This window comes from Malurus melanocephalus, unplaced genomic scaffold (assembly GCF_030028575.1).
Source record: "Malurus melanocephalus ecotype Western Australia unplaced genomic scaffold, MMel_1.1 scaffold_251, whole genome shotgun sequence".
In the NCBI taxonomy this organism is placed as follows: domain Eukaryota; kingdom Metazoa; phylum Chordata; class Aves; order Passeriformes; family Maluridae; genus Malurus; species Malurus melanocephalus.
In genome coordinates, this window is record NW_026623483.1 from 133,452 (window position 1) to 146,388 (window position 12,937).

At 48.9% G+C, this 12,937-nt stretch overlaps 1 protein-coding gene across 4 annotated transcripts in view; it reads right to left on the reverse strand.

The window, feature by feature from the left end:
* Positions 1–2,565: 2,565 nt before the first annotated feature.
* Positions 2,566–12,937, reverse strand: part of CLIP2 (CAP-Gly domain containing linker protein 2) — a 90,759-nt gene continuing 80,387 nt past the window's right edge. For 3 of the 4 annotated variants that reach the window (XM_057375535.1, XM_057375534.1, XM_057375533.1), the window contains exons 12-16: positions 12,497–12,653; positions 11,861–12,020; positions 10,759–10,944; positions 7,675–7,737; positions 2,567–7,137 (exon numbers count right to left, since the gene is read on the reverse strand). In XM_057375535.1, coding sequence (XP_057231518.1) covers positions 7,126–7,137; positions 7,675–7,737; positions 10,759–10,944; positions 11,861–12,020; positions 12,497–12,653 — 578 coding nt within the window. In that variant the 3' untranslated portion in view covers positions 2,567–7,125. Of the gene's footprint in view, positions 7,138–7,674; positions 7,738–10,758; positions 10,945–11,860; positions 12,021–12,496; positions 12,654–12,937 lie in introns of all 4 variants that reach the window. The other variant, XM_057375536.1, reaches the window with a different exon arrangement.

A 12,937-nucleotide genomic window follows, 5' to 3' on the forward strand; every position in this document is an offset into this window, starting at 1 on the left:
CTMAAAAGGAGACAGAGGAGTCTCGCAACTTTATTCGTGAATAAAGGGAGAGGTCATGGGCATTTCTCACGGGGGTGTCTCAAATTGTAAGAGGATGCAGCTTCTTTGATCCTAATTTTTCAGCTGCAGTTTTCTCTCTCTTTCCCCATTGGCTGAGTGAAACCCCGCCTTCTATCATACAATTCTCCYTTTCAATATACATCTCTGTGTCTCTGTTCTTACAGTCTATTAATATAGTCTGGGGTAAGTCAAACAGTGGAATTCTTAATGGAAATACTTCCTATTGATTCTTTYTATCTCCCAGTATCAGCCGTATTCTACCGTCAGAGTCAGAGTTAGTTTGTAAAGACACACCCTTCTCATTCCTTTTAACTGGTTCCACGCAAAAGAGCCTTCCCTCTAAGCTCTTGCCTTCAGCCTGTTAATGCTGGATATAGTTTACACTTTATCTTGATTTCTCGTCTGGTGGCTCCTTTTTTTTCCTGTCTCAGAGAGGACAGAGCCTTGTCTCACCAGCCTCTCTCTTGCCCAGGCTCCCTGATGCTCCTTAAGCTCCCTCCCCCTCCTGTGTCTCTGTCACCAGACTGAGCAGATCGTGCTCTGGGGCCAGGCCTTGAGGCTGCTGCTGCTCCCGAGGCGCCWGCGGGGCAGCTCTGAGGATCTGGGGCCGCTGTGGAACCAGGAGCAGCTCCGGCTGCGCTCAGGCCCTGGGCACTGCAGAGGCCGCGGCCCTGAGGGGCTGGGAAGCCACGGGGCAGATCCCGATCCCGATCCCGATCCCGATCCCGATCCCGATCCCGATCCCGATCCCGATCCCGACGGTGCCTGCCCAGCTGGCACTGCTGGCGCTGCTGCTCTCGGCTGAAACTCTCACAGGCAGCCCTGCCCTGGTGCCGACTCGGGAGCTGCTTGGAGCCCTGCCCGAGGGTGGGCCCCGACCCCCAGCCCCCAAGTGCACTTGTCCTTTAATCTCTGCATTGGGACATTCCAAGCTCATTTCTCAGCTTCCTCCTCCTCCTCCTTTCTCGAGGGGCAGCATTAGGGCTGGCCCAGCGGCTTTCCTCCCTCAGGATCCCTCTGCAGCACTGCTTTCCAGCCGGGCACCCGCGGCGTGTCCCGCAGCCTGGGGCTGATCCCCACCAAGGACAGGACTCTGCCTCTCCCGTGAGGAAGTTCCATCTCCCCATTTCTCTCGGCTGCTGGGGTCCCTCTGGCTGCAGCCTTATCCTACAATGTTTCAGCTGCTCCCCCTAACTGTTTCCCTGTGTGAACAGGTGGAACCTCAAGGGAGAAGGGCACACAGACCCCCTGAGCTCCTTTTGTTGTTCAGCCCCATTGGGAAACAACTTCAGGCTCAGCCACTCTATGTCCTTCCCTGGGATGGAGGTGAAGACTCTGTATTGCAGCTCCCCATTCCTGCTCCCCCTCACTGTTCCTGGGCCTGGAAGTGCTGTATGCTGGCATGAGAATACTTTTGAGAAGGAAATTAGCAGTTTTGACACGGACTTTGGTTCAGCAGCAAAGGGAYGGGGAGCAAGCAGCCTTGCCAGGGYGGSAGCACATTCTCAGTGCTGATTTCCATCCTGGAGGTGCCTAGCTGCGATGCACCAACAAGCCAGGTCCCTGGAATTGGGGCTGCAGCAGGGAGGGGGACACAGGCAGCCCCTGCAAAAGTTAAATTGGACCTTTAGTGGCTCATGGRTCTCCCAGCACCAAGCAGAGACCGGGATCATGCTCCCCCCATGCCGACTCCCAACCCCAGAACTGGGAAAGGAGGGAGCAGCAACTGCCTCCAAAAGCCAAGGCAGGAACATAACGCCTTTATCAGCTCCTTGCCCCACACTGGCACTGGGCTGAGCCCCATGGATTTTCTGTGGCAAGAAATTCCTCCCAAGCACAGTTCAAACGAATTATTCTCCTTCCATCTGCTGGAGTACAGCAAAGCCCACAGCAGCAGCTGATGCCATCAACACTGCTCCAGAAATAAGCCATGTGGTGACCCAGGCACCCACTGATCTTGCCTTCCTGTTTCAGGAGACCCTAAGACCTCGCACTACACAGGGTCAGGGAGCTGCTGCGGACACAGAGTGTCTTACCCACATTGAAAAAAGAAAATAAGGGGACACTAGGGATATCTGCACAGACTCTGTTAACAGCTCTGGGATTAGAGTGCATGGACAGTTTTCATGCTGTTGTCATTAGGCACCTGTAATTTTCCTGAGGCCTTGCTTTGGAACAAAACTACCACCTGCAAACCTYGGCTGCTCTTGGAAATAATTTAGAAACTTTCAAGTAATCTTGGTAGTGGAAAATTTTAAATCCATGAAAAGAAGGACCCAGGAAGCAAGGGAAAAAATCATTCCAGTTTTTCCCTATCTCTTAAGCAGCTAGCAATACTTTGTATAAAGGATTGATAGCCCCTGGACGCAAGAAAACACAGCAGGAGGAGATGGATGTTCCCTTGCTACATGGGCAGTGCTGAGCCAGGGCACAGGCAGTCAAGGCAATTCCCAACTAAGATGTTGTTCCATGAAAAAGCATGAAGCCCTGGCATAAATCCCTCCAGTCCTGTCTCATGGGTGACAGCATAACCCCATGATGCTCCATATGGTGGGAACACAGGGAGRAGAGGGGCAGGGGCATGGCAGCTCCTCCTGGACTGATCCACTGCAATCCCCATTTCACTGTGCTCTGAAGGTCTGTGGTGGATGAACTGGAAGGAATGAGGATGATCCAATCCATGCAGAATGAAGGTGGCATTGCTCAAAAAAGTATGGATCAGTGCTGAGGTGCAGGGAGGTGGGTCTGGCACAGCACCCTGCAACACTGCTCACCTCAGGGCACTGTGGATATGTCAGCGAGGGACTGGGGAGACAATTAGAGGGAAAATAATCATGGATTAAGAAATAGCACAATCACTCTGAGGCTTGGGAGATACCCAACAGCAGGAGCTGCCCCAGGCAGGAGATGGTGCTGGGCCTGGCTGCCCYCACCTCTGGCATGGGGTGCAGAAGAGTAAATGTCACTGTGCTCCACCTCAGCTCATCCCCAGGGCAGCTCTGCAGCCTCCCAGCCACTCACAGAGCCCAAATACAGATGGCTCAAGGTCACTGCTGGGGCTCAGGGCAGGGGGAACTGTGCCACAGCCCYGTGCCCCCAGCTCCTTCAGCTCATGACAGTTTGTGCACTGCAGAACACCCTGAACATGCCCCGGCAGCCCCAGGATGCCCAACTTCAGCCACAGAGTTTATTGTTTAGTAGGCGCTCATCACACCAGCAAGCCAGGACAGGGGRATGGTACATGAATACAGATGTGGAGGAGTTACACAGACAGATTTGTACAGCTTTTGTACAGAGGAAGAAAACGAATCAAATAACAAAATAGACATTAGCAGTCAAACCCTTTTTTTTTTGTCTTTTTTTTTTTATATCATACTAACAAAATCTGATAGCCAAAAAATGACTAAGCTACAAAATTGTAATACATACTGTATGGGTAAAAGGTTATCATCCATTTATACATCTAGTACTGTCTTTTTTCTGGCAACTTACATGAGGCCTATAGGATCTTAGTGTATTAATAACTCCCTACAGATAGTGCTGAGCTGCTAAAGCTGCCAAATAACGGAGTACTGGAATTTTTGTTAAGACTTGTACAGTGTCATTTGCATCATTTTGTTTAATGAAACCCTCATGCATCTCTACTGCAAGCCAGAGGAGCTGCTTGTGTCTGGGGGAAGGCAGGAGCTGTAAAGCCTTGGCTGGCAGCTTGGCACCCATCATTCTAAGAGCTGTAACACCCAGGCAGCTTGGTACCATCATTCCAYAGGATATCAGCATGGTGCTGCCCCTTGCTCCAGCTCTCTGGATGCTGCAGGAGGGATAAAGCTGACATTCCAAAGCAAGACTAATTCTTTTCCCTTTGGTCTTGAGAGTTAGGGAAGAAATCACTCAGTACTGAGTAAAATCCATTCCAAAGGCTTTTTTGTTTTTTTTTTTTTTCACTGGATAAGAGCTCAGCTCTCAGCAGAAAAGCATCACTGTCAGGGTAATGCCACTTGGCTGTGGGGGCTGCTCCCACAGCTGGGGTGCTGGTCCTGCCCTCAGAGCCCAGGGCTCCAGCAGCACGTCACCTCCTGCTCCCCACCCTCCACCRATGCTCTGGGGCACAATGCTCAGGACCCAGCTCCAGATGGAAACCATCATGGCATTCCCAGGCTGGGAGAAAGGCTGAGGAGAGCAAAGCCCTCCTTTACCAGCTCTTGGGGATTGAGATAAAAGCAAGGCTGAAGCTGAAGGGGGAGTGAAGGCACAAACAGGAACCAGCCCGGAACGACAACAGGACAAGGGTTTATCAGCGCTCCAGTACCCCTGGAAATCTCTCCCAAAGAACCAAGCCAGTAAGACCAAGTACTCTATACACCACCACATAGGCAAAAATAGCACTTAAACTTACAAATAAATAGAGGGGCTGGGGAATCTCCTCCTTGTCCTTTCCAAGTTTATCCCTAGTATGGTCTCTTACCACCTCAGAAGGGCAGCCAGAGGCTAGTGCCCTGGGAAAGCCTGTGCTAATTTTGGAGAGGGAGAAGGTGAGTGAGTCCAACCCTCCTTACACAGGGTTGAGCTGAAGCCCAGATGAGCATGTGACAGCATATCCTGTTGGCATTGTGATTGGTCTTATTTGGGAGCAGCTCCCATGGACCTGCACCCTCAGCCCTGCAACACAGTGACTACACAGCCTGCACAGAGAGCCAAGCAGTGCCATCAGCTCCTGGCTGATCCTCAGGGACCAGCACAGCCATTTACAGTCAGAGAAGATCATCAACACTAACWTTGAACCTGCTCTGACCCATCTGCTCCTGTTCTGCATTGTCTCCCAAGCTGAAGGGGAAAAGCCACAGGTCTGAGCTGCTCCCAGGGGATGGTCCCTGGGAAGAGGCAGGAGCCAAAGACTCTTCCAGTCTGACAGCTTTGGATCTGATTAACAGAACCAAACACATGGTCCCCATAACCATTCCCAGGGGATCCCACACTGTACAGAGCCAAAGGGAAGTGGAAAATGCAAGTACTTCTGCTCTGTAGGCGAAGGCAGCTGGTCACAAGTCACTAGAAGACCCGTAAGGGAAATTAAGTTACAAACCAGAATGGGGCCTCCCTCCTGTAGGTGCCCAGGAAGCCCTGGAAAGTCCATGAGATCTGCAGATGTGACTTCAGAGACCATCCAGCCAACACAAGCATTTTGGGAAACATCAGGRCTAAAGTCTTAGAAACAGCAGTGAGGTATTCAATGTTGAGGGCTGTAACAAACAAGCACTCCCTCTGGGACTTTCCAAAATCACTTAGTAGATAAATACTCAACCAGGAGGGTTGTGGGGACCACTCCTACAATACCTTGGGAAACTCCCAGAGCTACGCAGAGATGTGGCAATCTTCCTGGTGATTAGTAGGAGTTGAAGAAACACTTATAAAAGGCAGGATGGAATCCTATGTGAATTATTTCCAGCCAGCTTGATCCTAGGCTCTACCTCCTGGTACCATGTGCCAGATTTCTGCTGTGATTTCTGATCTGCTTTACTTCCCTGAAGTTCCCTTCCTCTCCCATCCATCCTCATCTGAGGAACAGGAGATCACCAACCCTGTGTCAGGTGAGAAGTATTCAGTGTCATTCTCCTCATGGCAAAATTGCAGTCCTGAAGCTCAAGTCTTTCCCAGGCTGCTTCTGGCTGCCCATCCTTCAAGGAGGCAGGAGTATGGCAATCCACAAAGAAAAACTGATACAACTTTGTGGGAAATCAGGGCAAAAGCAACAGAGCTGATGGACCATCATGTTCACCTGCTGAGGGTCTGGCTCAGATCTCCTCTCYCATCTTGTCCTTTCACAGATGCCCCATCACATCACAGGAGCTTATGAAGACTGGAAGGAGTTGGGCGCTGGGAGAAGGGTGGAAAAATATTGCTGTGACTGTTCCTGTGGTACTGAACAGTAAACCAGAACTGGGMTCTTTCATACCTTTGAGAGCATGCTGTCCCCTTCCTCTGCCCCAATATCCCTTGAGAGTTATGGTGGAAAGTTAGAGTAAAGCTTWGGGAAGAAGAAACAAGATCCACTGCTGGTAAGGACAAAAGAGCTGTGTGGACTCCAGTCTTGGATTGCCTCTGCTCCAAATACTCACACTCAGGTCATGCACAGAGGATTGCTGAAACCATCAAAGTCAGGCACACAGCAGCACCTTCACCTCATCCTCCCTGGTATCACAGGATGGGCAGCACACTGAAGAGCCAAGAGCTCTGGAAAGCACCAGGCAATCTCTAGTTAGCTGTTAAAATAAACACGCAAGGAGAGAACCATTCTCTCAAAGTCCCACACTGACTGCCCCAAGTGTGAAGTGCCAAGGTCAGCAACACTGAGATCCAGCATCTGTGGAGTCCTGAGTTCAAAACGGACCCAGTGAACCCCCCAGGAGTGAGTGGGACCAAACTGGACAGCTGGCTATGGCACAGGACACCACCAGACCTGCTCAGAGATCTCACTGCAGGAAGAAAGGCCAACCATACCCAAGTGAGGTGTGCCTGACGCCAAACTCAGAGCCACCACAGCTTCTTCCCTAAACAGCAGGGGTGAAGAAACAAAATAAATATCCCTCTGAAACTGGATTATTTCCCATGACATGCTATAATACAAGAATTAAGTGCAGCCTCTGCGTTAAAACAGTGATGTCTTCAGCAAAGGGAGGAGGGGATCCCTTTGCAGCTCCTGCAGGGTTACTGGGACCAGCTGACACTTCAGCCACAGGTGGGGGCAGCTGTCATCCAGACCATGTCAGCTGGTGGGACAAGGGCAGCTCAAACAATACAAATTCCACAATCAAAACCAATACAAATAAGAAACCAAACCCAGAGAGATCTTTCTGCTCCCTCCTAGAACAATGGCTGTCTTGGAAAACTGGACTCTGGTATTGTCCTGATTACATCAGTTAGTACATTATAAACATTGTTCTGCTTTATAGTGAAAATACTGTGTGCAGTCTTTTGGAGGTGCTAAAGCCAGATGTGGTGTTGTTTTTTCTGACTGTGCAGAGGAGCTGATACTGGTGTGAAATGATCCTCTTCACCTCTTCTCTATCAGATCTTCTCCTAGAAGAAAACAGATCTTGTTAGGCAAAATGAAGACAAGCACAGGGATTTTGTTTTGGAAGAGGCATGGAGTGGGATGCCCACTCCATGCTTTGCCCAGTATGAGTAGATGAAGTCTCAGGATACAGGTCTTGCCCCACATAATGAAAACTGTGGGAGGCCAAGACAGCATGTCTCACAAATGCCATTCMTGTAAAGGGGACAGCAGAGATCTGAAAACTGAGGAGGTTCTAGCAAAGACTGCCAGGAGAAGAGTCACACAGCACTGACCCARGAGACTGCAGGGAAACTCCCTTCATATTGCACCTCGGTGTGCCCCTCACCACACCTTCCCCATGGCTCCAAGGGGTTTCTGGTGAGGTTCCCACCACACCCGGGAACTGGGGTTGTGCAAAGCCTCTTGCTCTTGCCTGTGGGAATGATACACTCAAGCTTTGCTRGCAGAACTACCCCCATCCAAGTGCTGACCCCAGCATGGCCCGCAAGAAACCACACAAAGCAGTTACTGTTTTAAAAAACATTCTGCTCATAACTTACCTCTTGYTTGTGGGATTTATCCTGCTGGTGAATCCCATTAGCAGACCCAGAATTTCCAACAGTCTGCAATGGAGAACAGACAACACTTACTGAAGAGGGACACAGATCCTGGTGGTTTTGCTTACAAGCACTGAAATCTGGCAAGACTGCCATGGCCTTCCTTAGCTGCCCACTCCACACAAGGAAATGATGATGCAAAAATCCCACCCCACTTCTGGCAAGAAGCTTCCTGCCCTCTGCACCCTGGCTCACTCCCCACATGCCAGATTGCATCCCTCCCAGCTACCAAACATCCCCCAAGCTCCTTATGGACACAGACCCACTATTCATTCCAACTCTTAAATACCAAAAAACAAACCTTTAACCAAGGGCAGGGCAGTGTTAGCTGCAAAACATGGCACACTGAACATCCAACACTGAAAAGGATTTTTGCCGTTCCCCATTTCCCATCTCCAGGGACAAGTCTGACAACCAGGACAGGCTGTTCTATCTTTAGAAAGCACAAGAACTTTTCAACATTTATAATGTTTCTTAGGCAGACTAGTATGAAGCCCTTCAGCTTCAAAATTATACTATAACCAGCACAAAAAAGAGAAGAAAGCAGCAGTCTGAAACCCGAGCATTCCCAGTGCTGGGTGCTTGSGCCTTGGCAATAAGAGTCACATTTGCTGGTGAACTGCTGATGGCATTATGGGGAGACAAGACTGCAGGGTTTAAGAGTCCCAATTTCCATCCTCACTAGGACCACAAAGGTGCAGAATCAACCCTACAGGACAGAGGTTTAATTTGAGCAGGAAAACCAGGCAGAAATTCAAACCAAACTCTGATGAGAGCCTGACCTGTTTGCCAGACAGTGGACCCTACCTGAATGGCAAGAATAGTGCTGCTGCCAGGGCTCAGCCTTGGCGTCTGCAACTCCCACCACAGGTGATTCCCTACCTGCAGCTCACCCAATCTGGGCACAGATATCAGAAGCAGACAGCAGATATCAGAAATTAGGCTTAAAGTTTGGTCTAGGAACATGGTCACATAATGAACAAAGTGATGAAATTTGTTTGAAATGAAATAAAAAGGGTCCCAGGRGACTCACTAAAACTCTTCAAGAAAAAGTCCAAGTGCCAAATCCYTGTTATTTTCTGCAAAACTGTGGGTCAGGGGTCTCCTAACACGAGAAGATGGTGAAGATTTTCTTTCTGCCAAGGCAGATTCCTGGGCAACAGCTGCTTYGATCAGAGAGGAGACATGAGGTTGGAAGGTGGTGCAGAATGCATTACAGTGAACATRTGACTTCTGGGGAAGAACCATCAATTCCTTAACTATTGCAGCAGGATCTGGACCAGCAATGTCCTCAGGCTCAGCCTGAAAGGTCCTGGTTAACAATTCCCCTTCATAAGGGCAAGGGTGAACAGATATCAAACCGAAACTGCAGAACTTCGATCCAGACTTCCCTGTAAATAGGCACTTTAAAAACCTGAATCAACAGAAATTTGAAGCCTGGCTTCCCACAGTAACCCTTTGCTTCTTTGCACCTTTTATTGTAGTTGAAGACATAATGCTATTCTGTCATATCTCTACATTTTCTTAAACATGAAAATATCAAACTAATACCRGGGATATGTTAGCTGACCTCAAAGGTCTGTTCCAACTCACTTCATGTAAGATTAGTAATCTATAATTGGAGAAGAAATAATTACCACCTGCGCAACTTCAGGAGATGGGAATACAAAAGARAAGATTTCCCTTTCTTAAGAGACTGTGCATTAAAACAAACAGAATAATAATCCCACCCGTCCTGTAGCTGCCAAAAGATGAAGGCTGTCATGATAYATTTGCATTTGACACACAGCAATTACAGGAAAGTCACTCTGGAGGTACTGACAGGATTATGATACATCCTGGACTGCCACAAACATGTCATCATGACTCCAGCTGTCCTGCCTGGTGCTGGCAGATGCTGCACTRCAGGATATAGAGACTTGTCTGCAGCACACAGATGTTCAGTGAGCCAGCAAATCTTTCAGGGTTGCAGGTTTTACCTTGCACCCTTCTTCTGACCACCTCCCTGCCCATACCACTGCAATGCAAACAGCGTTTGGTGTATCCAAAGGAGACTGCCATGGGAGAAGAAGGCTTGAAACCTCCCCAATTACCTAACACAGCTTATCTGCACCTGCATCAGTGAAAACAAGCTCTCTGCCCATTGTGTGTCTAGTAGCTTGTTCTGTACTACCCTAAGGTGTCTGCTTGAATGCCAGTTRTAACTCATTACTGCAAGAGAAAGACATTTTTCAGCTAAGAATTTAAATGAGCAAGTACAAGCAAARTACTGGTGCATTTGAGCTTCAAAATCCATAGCCTAGTTGCAGACACAAGAGAAAATACAGCTAGAAGAACATTCAAGGACATGAAGCACAAAGCTTGGCACAAGCGGCAGATCCCTTTTGCAGGAGGAATCAGACAGGGCTGAGACTCCACAGGTATGAGATGGAAAAGCCAAATGTTGAGAGTCAAGCTATTTGCACGCTTCAGTTTCATAAAGAAGGATCTAAGACAGGCAACAGAAGCAGCTTTTCTTTMGTCAGAAGAAATAAAAGGAGATCAGAGAAAGTTGGGGACAGAAGACAGAAACTGGAGTGGGAATAGTCCATCAGCAAACTCACATTAGGCACCAAGGTGGTAAGAGAACTWGTTAGAGATATGGAAAACATTTTCCCAGAGTCACCTGCAAAGTTTCTGCWTATGGACTGCATACCCATAAACCTCTCAAAGAAGAGGGATGTCAAAAAAATCTCAACTTCCATGTTATGAACATGTGCAGACTGACAATACTGTACACATAAGGAGCAGTTGTAGTGCAACTTCCCCAAAACCCCACATTTAGCAACCATACTCTGGAGCACAAAGGAATCTGTGATTACCAGCTAGCAGGGATTTTACAGCATCAGGCTACATCTGACAGAAAAAGGCCATGTCAGCTTGTTCCCACCAAAGAGGGGACCCAGCTGATGGCATCACCCCCAGAACATAGGGTAAGATCCCAGGAGATTGATGAGGGCTAAGCAACCATGTTTGCTGATGTTCTACCTGTGTTTTCTCAGAGGAGAGTCTCATGGCTTCCATGAGCTTCTCCATCTGGTGTCCCTGCTCCAGCGCGTTGCGCAGCACATCCTCCGTGCTGACCAGCCGGTGCTGCAGCCGGATCACTTCCGACTCCGATGAGGGGTCGATCAGGGAGTATCGCCGCTGGTCTGTCACTGACTTTTCCTTGTCCTTAAGACAGCAAAGGGAAAATAGGAGCATATTACATCAAAACCAATAGCTGCAGAAACTCAAGATACAAATCCACATGACTCCTAGAACCGCTTTGTGATTTCAGCAGCAGATGGGGACAGAGCACAGCTTGCACCAAGTGTGACCAGCAGCTGCTCCAGTTTGTTCCCAGCAATTCAAATCAATTGTTCTCATTTCAACCACTGGAGGACGCTGAAGTACGCGGGAATTAGAGGACACTGCTTATTCTTGGCTCAGACRATGTGTAAAATGCGTCGGGTAGCTGAATGACCTTCAGTTTCTCCCCCAAATTGTAGCCCTGTTTAGCCATGGATCTAAAACCTATGGGAACAGAAAAACCCTGGAGAAGGACATAGCAGTCTGCAACTTCCTCACAAGGGCAAGYAGAGGCACACTGATCTCTGCTCTCTCAGGACCAGGGAATGACTGGAGCCATTCCTAAACCCCCAGTGGGGAGGTTTAGGYTGGATATCAGGAAAAAGTTCTTCCCCCAGAAGGSTAGTGGRGCACTGAACAGGCTCTCCAGGGAATGGTCACAGCCCCAAASCTGCCAGAACTACAGGAGCATTTGGATAATGCTCCMATGCACATGTGATYGTTGGGGTGTCCTGTGCAGGGCCAGGACWTGTATYTGATGATCCTTGTGGCCYTTCCAACTTGGKMTATTYTCTGATTATATGACATATGGACATCTTTGCTAAATGAGGTGCTGCTAAGCCAGGCCACAGTTCACAGTCGTTGTCAAGAGAACTCCCATCAGATGCTCAGCAGTACAAAAGAAAACACGAAGACCTGGAGTAAGAGTGAAGGGCTCAGACTCTCTCCCCACCCCCCTCAGCAGTACAGAGCCTTCCAGCCTCCAGGTCATGCCCAGGAGGAGTTTTAGTGCCCTCACCAGCACAACCAGTTTCTCTCGCAGCCCCTTGATGTCATCTTTGAGCTTCTGTTCCTTCAGCCGCCACTCAGCTTTGTGCACTTCACGGCTGAGGTCCCGCTCTGGCCCTGGCGAGTGCCGGTTTGCCTCCARTAACAACGCTCTCAGCTCGTTCAGGCTCCTAGAAGCAGCAGCAGGACAAGATGAAGACATTTCCAGAGCCCACACACCACTGGAGTCCTGCTGTGCTCCCTCCCACCTTTGCTACAGRTCCAAAGAAAGGCCAGTGAGCAAATCTGACTCAACTCCCACTACTATCTTGTCCCAGTTTGCCAGCTCTGAGGCTGGGACCTGCACAGGGCACTGCTTGGAGCAGGGCAGCAGCCAGCTTGGCTGGCCTGTGGATGAGTTCATTCAGCATCTACACGGGTACTGATTGAGCTGTATTGCAGCTCCTGGCAAGCAGTGAAAGGGCAGTTGCTTGAGAATTCACAGCCTCTAACTCTAATGGAATTCACACATCAGCATCTCTAAAGAACAGGAAAGCTGTGGGCTGGATTTCAACAATGAAACCCTACATTTCTTCTGGTGATTACAACACCCAGAAGGATCATGAATACACACATAGCCCCTCTATCTCCAGACCTGCACACCCACCTTTCCTTCTTSAGCAGTTCCTGGCTAATCAGAACCAGTTGCCCTGAGGCATCGTGTGTTTTCTTGGTCAAGGCTTCCAGTTCCCCTTCCAGCCTCTTCTTTTCTTTGAACACTGAATCAGCCTTCTTTTCTGCTGTTTTGCATTTATTTTCCAAAGCTATRAGAAGCAGAGAATTCAGGGGAAGAAAGGTCACTTAGTCCTTTACTTACATTCTTGCTTTTTGCCTTTTCCCAGTTTCTACTCCTGAAAGCACAGACCTGGTTAGCTCTTGAGCTGGCCATAGTTAAGGGGAGAGCTTGAAACAACATGCCCAGTTCCACTGACTTCTGCCTCATTAGCTTTACCCATAAACTAACTCAAACCCTCCTTCATAGGATACAAGTATCTTTTGCAGTTTGTGTTCAACTTCTGAATTAATTTTTAATTAATATCCACAAAAA